Below are 13590 nucleotides of genomic sequence, written 5' to 3' on the forward strand. Positions count from 1 at the left end.
TGCAACAAGAAACGCTGAGCAGCCTACAGCAAAGTCTCAAAGTATTTCTTCACACTGTTCTCTATCTCTCTGTGCCAACTGTGTTTGGCAAGGGATACTCCGTGACAGTACGCAGGGTAATATAACACCATGCAAAAACCCTACCACATACAGCTGGGGAGGGAGGGAAGGAGGGGGGGGGAAAGCACAGGGCCTCGCGAACCAGCAGCGACCCGTTTACACGGGGCTTCAATGAAATCAGACAAAACTAGAAAACGTGTCTGCACCACCAAGTGGTATTTCACCCTACTTTAAACAACCTGCAAGCTCTTGAATTCATTTAAATATAAAAAAATAAGGTTGGTTTGCTGCTGCCGCCGCGGGCACCTTTCTCCCTGAATCCCCAGCCGTGCCTTGTTTAATAGTTAGATCACTTCATAATTCAAATGTATTGTTATTAATAACACAGCACACAACGAACATTGGATCTCTAACTATACCAACCTCGAAAACTGGATTTATTTTTTTTCTCGTCTAGATCTTTAAACATATCCTCTAAAAACCCCCAATCTCTTTTCCAACATCCCATCCAGAGCCCATCCTAAGTTCAGAGTTTTTTTTTGTTGTTTTTAAGATTTTTACTCCCCCTGTAATTTGTCCCACTTAAAAAAATGTTGATAAGAAGGAAAAAAGAAAAAAATCACAAGCACATAAAAAAGGAGATAAATAAGTGTTGGGGGGGTGAATAACTAATCAAACAAAAAAGCGATCATGTTACTGGTTTTTTTTTTCTCTTCTTCTTTGAATTGCACTAAGTCAGACTGACATCAAGAGCTAGGCATATTTCACCTCATGCACCCCAGTCTGTGGACTTTGCATGGGGATGCATGGGTAATCCTGAAAATAGGAATGTCCCACTGGAAAAGAAATCAAAGTGTATATATAAAGATATTAATCAACAAACCATCTTACGGCCACTGAGAGCTATTAAATGGCTGGAAGATGTCGGTGTGCGTTTGAAGCCAGGACAGACTTGCATTTTGGGCAATGTGGTGATCACTTCCTCTTTTACGTGTAATGGAGTTTGTGTGGTGCTCTCCCCCCGGCGATGTAACGCATGGGTCTGCCCTGCAAGAATTCAGTCCACCGGTTTAGAAGAGGGAAGAAAGAAAGGGGGGAGGGGCATTTTTTAGGCTGGAGAGCGGGACAGTTTTAGCTTTCCTCCAAAGGGTGGGTGTGTCTGTGTGTGTTTGCGGGTAATGGTAGAGTTGGGGGGGGGGGGGGGGTAGTGGCAGATCAGAGAAGGGGGCATGGAGGTTCGACTCGGGCATCCAGGGCTCCTCCATGAGATGAGGAGGTACGGAGGGGGTAAATGGTGCATTTTAGAGGAGAGGGGTGCAGACTTATAGCTGGAAGCCCTCCATGGGGGCCTCCTGCTGGGGGAAAAGATACTGCTGGTTGGCCTGGTCCACCTGAGGGGCAAGACTGTTGTCCTCGTCCTCAACCCCGAAGTAGTGCTCGATTAGATCAAAGGCCTTCTGGTAGATCTCCTGGTTGTCGTGGCTCTGGAGGAACTCGATCTTGTCAAGACCTGGAAAAACAAGTCGTGTTAGATCAATGTTTTTTGCTAAATTATCAGCCAGAATTTTGAACTTTTGAAAGTATTAGATCGAGCCAGCTACCGCGGTCTAGGGCTGGGTATCAAAATACTTTGTGTCCGTAGTATTTCAAATTGTCAAGTAGCAAAAATTGGCTAATTGCATTATGAGAGTCTTGGACTCATCTACTTATTTTTTTGATCAGATTATTTTTTTTAATCTAAATCAGAGATAAAACATGTTTGTATTCCCCACCTCAAGGTACATGTCCAATATGATGCAACTTGATGTCTTTCAGAGGCAGTAGCAGGCTCAGGTTTTAGAGATAGAGTGACGATATTGGTACTATACTACTACCATTCATAGTATGAAACTAGTAGAGGATGGATACCCGAACCAAGCCCGTTGGGACCCGCCGGGCCAGGCCGGGTTCAGACAGATATTTAGAAATGATGTTCGGGTTTGAATCGGGCTCGGTCACATCAGCGCGATAAGGCATTGAACATTTAAAATTTTCGGTGGTGATGGTTCGGTGGAGATCCGGGTTCGATTCCCACTGTGATACATCAACCAATGTGTCCCTGAGCAAGACACTTAACCCTAGTTGCTCCAGAGGAGTGTGACTCTGATATAGAGATCAATTGTAAGTCGCTTTGGATAAAAGCGTCAGCTAAATGACATGTAATGTAAATTTAAAAAAGCTTATTATGTAGGTGCGCGCCTGTGTTAACGTGCGCTTGTTTCCCCGTGTGCGCTGATGCGCTCATATGTTGACATTTACGAATGCCTTCCTAAAGTTGCTTAATAAAAGCGGGCTTTCCACACAAACAAACGTACAGGTGTCATTAGTATGAGAAAAAACAAACAAGATTTTAACTGTGTCGGGCTCGGACATAAATATCTTAATGCCTGTCGGGCTCGGGCCGGGTTCGGTTACTGCTCTGTCGAACGCGGGCCGGGCTCAGACAGAAAAATGTGGCCTGATCAGCACTCTAGAAACTAGACAACTTAAGAAATCCAGTAGTACAAACCTTGTCATGCTAGCTTGTAGGGAAGGACGCTAAATAATGTTCCAAATGGAGGCTACATTTTGCTACGTGAATCAATATAGTACTTTTTTTTTTTTTAGGATTGAGGACTAGAAAAACTTGACACACAGTGCTGAGCTTTTGCATCTCAAATTAATGTTCAGGTTCCCAGCTTTCTGATGATGTACACCACTACTATGTGACATATACTGTTGACCTGCTCTCCCCCTAAACATCCCCCTGCTCCCTACCCCCCTGTTTGTCACTGGAAATGTTTCATCCTAGTAATGCGTTTGTGTGGACGTCATCTACAGTACCATAGGCTTCTTCAATGAGGCTGCAGTAAGGATTCACTCCAGAGCCGGTGTTCTCCTGCTTGGCCTCCTGCTCGCCCAGCCTCAGGATGTTCTCCAGCCCGTTGAGAGCTACCTGGACGATCTTAGAGTCCATCACCGTCAGCAGATCACACAGGGGCTTAATGCAGCCCAGGTTCACCAGATATCTAGATGTAAACACACACATTGCATTTTCAGATGTGATCCTTAAAGTGCTCATATTATGCTTTTTCCCCTTTCCTTTCTGTTCTACGTCTTTTTTGAGCACGTTATAGGTTTACAAAGTGAAAAAGCCCAAAGTCCACCCCAAAGGGACTTACCATCTCCAACAGAAAACACTGTTCACAAACTGCTCCAAACAGCTCTATTGTAACTGTCACTTTGTAAAACACGTTATAATGCTAGCCTAGCTGCTAGCGTGGTACTCCTGACTGGCTAGTAGTCCTTACCTAGCTACTGCGCATGTGTGACTCCCAACAAAGATGGAACAGAAGTGAGATGCCTCACTCTGTAGCTAAAACAGAGAGCTCAACACACAGGGGGAAAAGAGGAGCTGCAGCAATGTGCAGTACAACAAATATATGGTGTTTTCTGAAAATTAAACCATGTAAACCTATTCTGGTACAACCTCTAAATACAATTATGAACCTGAAAATGCGCAAAATATGAGCACTTTAAAGATTAATTTCAAGGTCGCATATAACCGTCAATCATTCAGCTTAGAAAAAAAAAAGAAGATGCTCCTTAGAACTCAAAACGTGCCTGAGAATTATGTTTTCAAATTTTCTTTTAGTTTCACAGGAATCCAGTGACAGTCACCTTTACGGTCATGGGAGCATTGCAGATAGGAACGCCTAATAGCTAATTCTGCATACTTTTAATGGTGCCAATTTGCAACATATAATTGAATATAAGCTAAAAAAATAAATAAAAAAAAGTAACTGGCTCAATGGCAACATTACTGTTTACATCCTTTTAGATCCCAAAGGCCCCCAAAACCAGAGCATGATTATACTGCAAATCCAAGCAAGACAATGATTAATAATTGGAGTGCCAAATTCTATTAACTGTGTGTGTGTGTGTGTTATTGTGTATTATCATATTGTTCGACAATGCTAAGGCTCAGAATGTCCCATTAACATGGTTCAAAGATGACCAGATAGTAGGAAGGGCTTTTCACACAGTGCCATTAGATTTTATTATACTATACAGATTGAATTAGGTACAATTCTTTTTGCTTTAATATACCCAATTAATGAAATGTATTTTAAGTAAATTAGGATAATTCTTCACGATTCATTCCAATGTCCTGATTTGGGATACCCCTTTGTACACATGACCTTGTTCCTCCCTTTTTATCACCTAATATCTCCAAAGAAAGTTTCAGTAAATCTAAATTTTATTTCTTGATTTCGTTGAAGTACAGCATTGCTTAGTATTTTTACTCATTATCTCCGAGCAGCTGCAACGTTTTTTTAGTCAGTCACTGTCAGGGAAGGATTTCTGCTAATTTATAATAATTTTAACAGATAACAAATGGCATTATAACAAATTACATGACGAGATTAATTCATTGCAAGTGGTCTTTAGAAACCTTTCCCACTTAACGCTTGACCATCCAACACTTTTATCCGACAAAACGTAGCACCGCCCAGACGATTTGATTGATTACGATTAAAGAAATGCAAAGAACCAAGAGCATTTTTTTCTCCGATCCTAGACCGTATATGCTGTGTAGCCAGACCTTATTCAACAGCGCTGTGGAGACAGGTCTGGCAATGCGAGACTACTCTTAGTCTGACCTGATCTGTTCTGGTGTTCCTCCAGAGGTTGCGTTGGTGATGGCCCAGGCCGCCTCTTTCCTGGTCCTGAACTCTGCTTTCTGTAGAATGTCGATCAGCACTGGGAAGATGTTGGCATCAATTACCGTCTGTGGGGCAGGATAAGATTTAAAATCAGGGGGCATGTCTCAAAAAACAGCTTTAACATAGTTATGAGATCATTACCTTTGCAACCTGGCGATCAGGGATATAATAAAAGACGTATCATGGGTGCGTAAGGACTGTCATAAATACACCTATCAGCCTCTATGTGTCTCTCACAAACCAGTCTCAAATCAAACTATGTGGGCTTCATACATGCCTAAACTGGAACAACATGCATAATAGTGAGGTTTCAGTTATATGCTTTGTGTGTCTATAGCCTCTTTCCGACCAAGTAGTTACAGGAACGTAGTTATAGGAACAGTCCACTTCTAAATAGTTCTACTAACTACTCTCCCCCAAAACTGGGTTTGCCATTTGCATTCACACTGGCCAAGTGGCCATAGGAACTGACCTTTTGTTATTATAAGGTGCTTTCCGACCAGCTAGTACTTGTACTTTTTAGAGGAAAAGTACACTTCTAAGCAGTTCTAAGAACTACTCTCCCCCAAAATCTTTTTTTCCGTTTGCATTCCCACTGGCCAAGTGGTCATAGGGACTGGTAGGAGGGGTAAGGGAGTGACGCAAGCACGGCAACGGTCTTTATAGCATCGTCACTAGACCTTAGCGCCACATACAACAACAAATGATGCTAATACTTGTGCACTTTTCCTATATTAAATGCACATCCATTCTCGTAGTAATTCACGTAATGTTTTGCTCAACACAGACGGGGCTTTATTATACTGTGGACGTGTGTGTGTGTGTTTGTGTGTGTGACGGCCGGCGAGCTGCAGGACACGCTTGTGGAGTTTAACTCCGAAAAGACAGTTAACCACAGGTTCCCGTTAATCTTATGATGGACATGTGTTGTGATATTTAAACAAACGAACCGTCAACGGTGAAATAAAAAAGCCTCTTATTTACGAGAGCGGTCTGAGAGACCTCCAGCTTACAGCGAGGTGTCTGAGCAAGACTGGCCGAGCGACGAGCTAGAAGCCGGGGCAGGCGCTTGCTGGCTGTCGCCTCACTTCATGGAGCTTCTGAACTCCGAAAACTTTGAAGCAAATTGTCAATTTGGCATCAATTTTCGCAAGACTGCCCATATTCGAAATCTAAACAGTTAATTTCTCGCTTAAAACGTTGTCAGAAGTGAAATTAGTGATGAATAAGATGGTGAAAATTGTTAAAAATGTCCCGTTGTTGGTTGTTGCTCTGTCTGCAAGCACCTAGGAAAAGGGAAAAGACCCTGCTCTGGAGTAGGAGCTAAAAAAGTCTGCTACTGCGGCCAGAGGAACTTAAAAATCCCCACATTTTTCCTGTCGGAACACGACGAAAGAAGTGTTCTAGGAACGTTTAGTTCTAAGAACTGCAAAAATCCCTCCGGTCGGAAAGCCCCTATAATCACAGCCATCTAACCACCACTATGCGAAAAAGAGAAAAGACCCTGCCCTGAAGTAGGAGCTGAAAGAGTTACAGGAACTGTGGTCAGAAGAATTTAAAAATCCCCAAATTTGTCCAGTCGGAACACGAGAAAAAAAGGGTTCCAGGAACGTTATGTTTTAGGAACTGCAAAAATCCCTCCAGTCAGAAAGCGGCTTAAATCACCTGTATTTGTGCTCGGTTTCCTGCGGTGATGTTTGAGATGGTCCAGCATGCCTCTTTGCGAATGGACTCCTTAGCACTGCTGAGCAGGTGCAGCAGACAGGGCAGGGCTGAGCAGTTCAACACCACCTATACACAGCAACAGAGTAGGTAAAAAAAAAAAATCATAAAAATAGGTTCCACAAGTAAATATAAAAACTAAATGAAAATACCTGCATTAGTTTTAGCTAGGTATACTTAATAAACAGGCAACTGAGAGTATCTCAAAAGGCAGAACTATGAAACAAACTTCAGTTTAATATGCTCCCACCTGTGTTTGGATGTCATCTCCAGTGACAATGTTTCCTACAGCTCTCAAGGCAGGGGAGGCCACCTTATAGTCTGTGTGCCTGCAGAAAAGCAGGTTTATCAGAAGAGAGAATTTTAAGTATTTACGGGTCATATATACCGTGACAAAGACAACGGAGAGTTACGGCTTGACTTACATGAGTAGCTCTACAAGGCGCCTGCAGACGCCAGAGTCGATGACAGCTTGGATCTTGTCATTGGGGCCATCTGAGAGGTAGGACAGGGCCCAGCAGGCGTCTGCCAGCAAGTCTGGGTCACTGCTAAATAAAAGCCTAGACAGCACTGGCAGACAGGGTGACACCTAGACAGCACAGGCATAATGCATATTTATAATGAGAAACAACAGGAATTTACCAACGCCCACGCACCACAATTGAAACTTTTCAGCAGAACACAAGAACCGTATTTCAGTTACGCAACCATTATTATTCATTATGCCAACTGAAAAAAACATTTACACAAATTTAAAAAAAAAACGGTCTGGTCTAGAATTCAGAGAAACAAATACTAGCAAAAGGTCGGCATGTACATAATATTTAGGAATTTAACAGTGCTAGTTATGACAGTAGGGTGCGAGTATTCAAATATGCATGATTGTGACCTTTAAAGTAAGTTTAAAAAAGTCCTTCACATACTGCAGATGTGACCTGGGATAAACCAGCATTTACTGTTGGTCTAAATGGATAAATACAGGTAACCCAACTGAATGGCTTTGATATGAACAAATTTCTATATGGCTGCTATAAAATTAAATTATATCAGGCATATATATTAGCCATGACATCTGGCCCTGTCAACCAGAAACTCAGCTCGGAGACTGTTTTACCTAACTGTAGACCCGATTGTGTGTCCAAGCGGTACTAACCACAATGCATGCTTTGGCAGCCACACTTCTATAGCAAAATGTTGAAAATGAAGGAAAAAAAAGTAGCAGGCCTGATCTAAAATTGTAATAGTGTCTTTGGTGTTGGCTTCATGAGGCTAAGTGGTACCTTTTCAAATGCAGGTGGAGGGTTTTTTCCCCTACAGAGATTAGACAGAGCCCACACCGCATTCCTAGTCATGGTCAATCTGGTGGATTTGGTCAGGAGCCTGAAATGACAAAGAAAAGCAAAGCTTAGTACATGAGATACATGAGTATCAAAAGTATGTTAATATAGGTTAAAAAGCTAGAAAATCCTGAATAGGTATTCCCTCTACAGAGGCAAAGAGGATGGGCTTACATTAATAAAGGTGGAAGGATGTCGCAGTTCAGCACGTAGTCCCGGCACACTGCACTATCCCCTGCAATATTACCCAAGGCCCACACAGCCTGCAAAAAAACAACAACAAGAAGAGTATGGAACAAGGCAAGACAAGACAGACACACGCAATGGTCAAGATGGACCCAAGTGTGTTACCTGTTCTTGGACGTCCTCAAAGTCAGAGTTAAGTAGTTCAATGAAGATTGGTACTGCTCCGGCCTCGATCACCGTCTTTGTCTGCATGGATGTGCCTGATGCTATGTTGGTCAGTGCCCAAGCTGCTTCAAACTGCACAGGCACAACATGTCAGCAAAAAAGTAGCATTTTAAACATCTTTTACCATGGAGCATTAACATGTTTTTATTAAACATGACCAATAAGAAACTTGTTTAATGCAGACTATTGTATTGCTTTGACTTGGTTATCATCAGGTACAGTATAGTGGCTTGCAGCAATAAAATTGTGTTTTATTTACCTGAATGGAATGCATTTGCTATTGTTTGACATGTTACCAGCCAGCATGCCAGGTGAGGTGACACAAATTTACATTAAATGTACACCTTATGTACACATTCCATGCACAGAGGGCGTTCTGAGCTGTGTAAGTGTGTACAAACTGACCTGTAGTGTGCAGTTGACACTCTTCTTCAAGAACTCCACAAACCTCTCCACTACTCCAGCCGTGTTAATTACTTCATCAATTGGTGGGTTGGGCTCTGAAATGAACGGGGGTAAAGCTGGAAGTAAGTATTTTTGTTTGGTCCACGGTGACCTCATGACTAGTACCACAGTTGTGCAAAGTCACGGTAAGTACACAATGTATACCTTTGGAAAGTAGTTTTCGGAACTTTTGTGTTGTGGCGAGCTGAAGCTCGGTGTCCTCCGAGAAAAGCATCTCAACCATGTCTCTGGTAATGACTCCTTCCTGCAACCATACATGCACAAGCACTCTTAAAACATGATCCACTCAGCACAGACGCCACCATCCTCAATTCGCAGGCTGGCAAAAAGGCTAGACAACAAGAACAATAACCACGGTCCTGTGTGAACCTCTCTTTGTCTGTGTTGTGTGAGAGGTAATGGGAAAATGGACACTCACTGTTACTGGGGAGCTGAGGTAAGAGTCCACCAGTGGACTCTCAAACATGGCTTCCTCTTCATTGAGAACGTCCACATTCCTCCTCTTGAACAGCTGCGATTAAAAGATTGTCAGAGCACACAGAGACACAGTCAAGCCAGACTATGTTCATGCTGACATCATCTCAAACAGAGAGATAAAGGATCTGATGAGTGGGATTGATGGTATTGGTAGAATACCTGTTGTTCTCGCTTCTGTTTCCTGAGTTGGATGCCCTCCTCCTCTCTCCTGCGTCTCATCTCCTCTGGGTTCAGTGCTTTGTTCTTGTAGCGGTTCATCCTGTAGTTGTCTTTGGCCGGACTGGCTGACGGCTCTGATTGGCCACAGACACAGGTAGACATAACGATTAGGACTCAAGCAAAAAACACAAAAAAAAAACAGTAGGAAACCAAGTTGTGCACCATTTGCTTTATTCAAGTCAAACTCATAAAGTACACCATGTGCAGGGAAGAGTAAATGAATTAATGAATGTGTGACGGACAAAATGTGCATTTGTTTCTCCTTAACATCTCTAATAATAGGTCATGATGATGAGACAGCATGTACACAGTTCTATATATAAAAAGGCCTTGTATAAACAAGCTCATAGATACTGGAAAACACACACACACACACACACACACACACAGCTAAGCTATTCATCAAGCAGTCCACTGGCAGGCAGAACAAACGTATTTATTCAGTAGAGTTAAATCGCAGAGTTAGCATAAATTGGTGCCCACACAGGACAAACTGCCCGTTCTCAGCATTTGTGCAGTCATGCCACCAGAACAGGGCACTGGGCAGATCCCTGAGTCACCCGGGGTTACAGGGGAGAGAAAGAGAGGTAGGGGAAACATTGAAACCTGCCACCAATGCAAGATGGTGCCAACCTTCTGTGCCAAAAGCCCCCAATTGCAACAGCAGGGGTTTTCGAGGTTAAATATCTAAACAAGTTGGCGCAAATTGAGGTCATGTTATGGTTTGAGGGCATTAGCACAACCAGCCTCATAAAAAGCTTGTGCATGTGTGTAATGTGTCCAGATGGTAAACCCACAGGCACACAGGTTGTGGCTGGATGCTCTAATTTCTGTACTGCGTTAGTTAAATTAGCTGCTGTATGTGAACTGCACTGGCCGTTTGGGCTAGATGGCACAGAAATAGCCCTGCACAGGACACGTCTGCATTGGCATTTCAGAGGAGACCCTACCTACAGCACGAAGTAGGGTTGGGTACCAAACCCTGTACTTTTACCGGTATCGTTCATGTAAAATCAAACGGTGCCAAATTTTGGTACCTGAGAGCGCGTAAGCGCAAGCTTATCTGTCCTCTCTGCATGTTGACAGAGAGCGGAGCTCTGACATGCGCGCGTGCGAAGAGGTGCGGACGGAGCAAACTACGTCGGCTCTGCAGTTTTGTTGAAGTCACAGTGAGTCACGGCAACGCCGATAAATTGGTTTCAAGTGTGGTTACAGTTTTTCAGAACTTCACGCAGACGCCACTCACTGTTATATGATATTAATGGCGAGCCGAAAGCAGTCACGGTGCCGTTGACGTTACACTTCCTGTGAGACAAGCAGGTAGCCTGACAAGCCAGACCCACATCAAGATGTTGGGTCTGGGAACTCACCATTGGCAGGGCTCAATCCGAGGGGCGGGATAAACGGTTGTCTTTCAAATTTCCTCTGCACGCAATAGGATGGTGCTACAACCAACCAGAGCAACGCTAGTTGATGAATTAAATGTATCCGGTCGGCAAAACTCCGAACACATCTTCCTTTTTTAAGAATGACTTCAGTGCCGTTCTTTGTTCTTTTCTCAAAGAAAAGCTTAACTCCAAGTCTTCCAGAGTCGCGGCCAAAGCCGATTCGAAAGGTCGCTGTTTGCCAGCAGCAGCCATCGTCTTTGTTTTCAAGTAGCAGGGAATTCACGTGGAACCGTCGTAACTCTGCCGTCATTATGTTAAGCCCGCCCGCCGGCTCTATACACGATGTGATTGGCCCGTCTAGAGTTTTGCTTTTCCAGCTCACAGGCCAACGGAGAGTTGCTAGACCCCCTAGCTGCAAATTACATTTGCTGCCGATAGGGTGTGTCTAGGCTAACAAGCAGGCACAACAGTGGTTTCTATGCCCTGGGGACTGACTGACAGGCTGAGGTTGCAAGGCAAGGCAACTTTATTTCTATAGCACCTTTCAGCAACAAGGCAAATTTAAAGTGCTTTACATGAAACATTAAAGAGCAATTAAAAACGGTCATGATGAAAATAAAAACAGGCTAAAATAGAATAATACACAAATACGAAACAGCTGCGAAAGGTACCCAACCCTAGCAAGAAGTCTCTAGAGGAAAGAAAGCAGAATGGTGAGGTGTTTAATGTGGACTTAAATCAGAAATAAATCATGTTCTTCCTACACCTAGTGGTATCCAGCCTGTTTTTATTTGCTACGATTTTGGGTTAGCTGCGACTGAGATTTCTGCCACTACCCCAAAACAACGGCCATGGAATGGAAACCCTCTGTTGTCGACTGGTGGCAGAAATCTCAACAGCATATCAAAACCCCTTCAAATAAATCTCAAACTATCTGCATGGCTATATAGCATACATACTTCTTGTTCATAGTTAAGCACAACAGCCTGATTTGGTGACAAATCAAGCACCAAGGGTGATTCAAGTAAAGGACATTTTTCCAATAATAAGATTGGATAACTAGATGTTTACGGCCCAGCTTGATTTGATTTCTTTGTGTGTATTTCCATTTGACATGTACAATGAAGCTGGATGGTTTTGGACAATTAGCTAGTATATTGAAGACCATGCCCTTCTTTAATTCGTATTTATAGTTAGGCCTTTACGAGTTACCAGTCATGTCACTGTAAATTACAAATATTGAGGAGAAAAAACACTCACAAAAACCAAACCCAAACATAATCCTGTGCGGTAATAGTCTGGAAAACATGGTGACTACTGGTGTCACATGTACAAGTTAGCTAGTGTAACGTTACAGTGTGCTGTCGGGTCAAAACCATTGCTCACTGATGTTAGCAACTAACGTTAAACTGTAAATAAACATGGGATTTACTAATGTTAGCTCAGTACTTTATAAACTTTTCAGAAGGGGACTAACAACTTATTTAACATAATTCTATTAAGACAACAGTGTAACTATGGGTTTGAAGAACAACGCGGAATGACAGTTAACATAGCTAGCTAACGTTAAGCTAACATTAGCCGCTGCGCACACAAATCTGTAACTAGCTAATACATATGCCTATTAAATTGTATCATCTTATAGGTGATGACGCATTAACTTTTCTGAGTCGTTAGAAGTCTCTTGACAAGTTACACTCGGTCAAACCACCAAATAGCACAGAACATACAGCTAACATAACGTTTAAAATGTCCACTAAGCACCAGCGTTGCATTTGCACCCCAATAGCTGGCTAACGTCACCGCTAGCTACACCTGTAACGTAGCTAGCTAAATGTAAAGAAATAATGATGACGGAGAGACTGGCAATTGTTAATTTGAATTTGCGATAAGCAATCCAATACCTGGACACAATTGATAATAACTTTAGATCTAGCTAGGCAAACTATACGTGTGTCTTCCCACCTTAGGAAAGAATGTAACCTTACAGCGCGGTGCTAACGTAATTAGCTATTAGCTAGCCAAGTTTCCTTCAGTTGGCTAACAAATTACACCGTTTGTTTTCCCGGGTTTGAATGACATTAGTACACCTTGTATGAGATCTGATAAAAGACAAAAGCCTATCCTAAGACTAGATAGTTTAGTGACTGGTTAATATAACGTTACAAGTGAACTAGCGTAAAAAAGCAACTCATCTTGCGCTACTACGTAGCATCGTTGACTACAGTTAGCTACCTAGCTAAAGAGTTAGCTTAACAACAGTGACAGGATAAGGATTGTATAATCCTTACGCCCGATCACACAGCCCAATCTTTTACTTCCCTAACGCATATCTACACTCTCGATTCGCCGAACAGCTTACCCATTATGTCCTATGTCGTGTGAGTGAATCAAGTCGTGAAGATGTAAATCAATTTTAAATCCTTTCTCTCTTCTAGCTTTCCAGAATTTGCTCCTGTAAGCAATATGTCTGCCGGAGACGGAAACGTCAAAATATAACGCTGACTTCCTGCCACCAGAGGACGCACAAGCTTCACAAAACACCACATTCGCACCTCTAGTCACCTCAGCAAAGAATAGCCCACATACAATACCAAACATATATTCATTATCACTTTAAGACCGGTCAAAATCACTAAACTGAATCTGCATTAATCATTACCATACCAGTTATTTGTGGAGGACAACCTATTCTCTTAATACATCCATGAGGGCAACAGGACACATGATTTAAATTGCAGTCTTCCTTCCAAACAAACTTACCGT

General features: G+C 42.7%; 1 protein-coding gene across 1 annotated transcript; it reads right to left on the reverse strand.

Annotated features, from left to right (window-relative positions):
- Positions 1-614: 614 nt before the first annotated feature.
- kpna6 (karyopherin alpha 6 (importin alpha 7)) lies at positions 615-13303 on the reverse strand. The gene is made up of 14 exons (XM_078266933.1): positions 13187-13303; positions 9377-9510; positions 9159-9251; positions 8885-8984; positions 8681-8775; positions 8216-8347; positions 8039-8127; positions 7808-7907; positions 6953-7116; positions 6778-6856; positions 6471-6596; positions 4743-4870; positions 2923-3107; positions 615-1570 (listed from the first exon to the last, which is right to left on the reverse strand). Exons 1-14 carry the CDS (start codon positions 13188-13190, stop codon positions 1383-1385), a joined length of 1617 nt encoding a protein of 538 aa, XP_078123059.1. The 5' UTR covers positions 13191-13303; the 3' UTR covers positions 615-1382.
- Positions 13304-13590: the final 287 nt, after the last annotated feature.

The sequence above is a fragment of the Sander vitreus genome, chromosome 14, assembly GCF_031162955.1.
Source record: "Sander vitreus isolate 19-12246 chromosome 14, sanVit1, whole genome shotgun sequence".
Taxonomy (NCBI): domain Eukaryota; kingdom Metazoa; phylum Chordata; class Actinopteri; order Perciformes; family Percidae; genus Sander; species Sander vitreus.

Excerpts from the sequence above, each read along its gene's own strand:
- kpna6 (XM_078266933.1), bottom strand. Across the intron at positions 9,252-9,376 it reads AACAGAAGCGAGAACAACAG|CTGTTCAAGAGGAGGAATGT; the intron begins GTATTCTACCAA and ends TTTTAATCGCAG. Across the intron at positions 7,117-7,807 it reads CTCCACCTGCATTTGAAAAG|GTGTCACCCTGTCTGCCAGT; the intron begins GTACCACTTAGC and ends TGTGCTGTCTAG.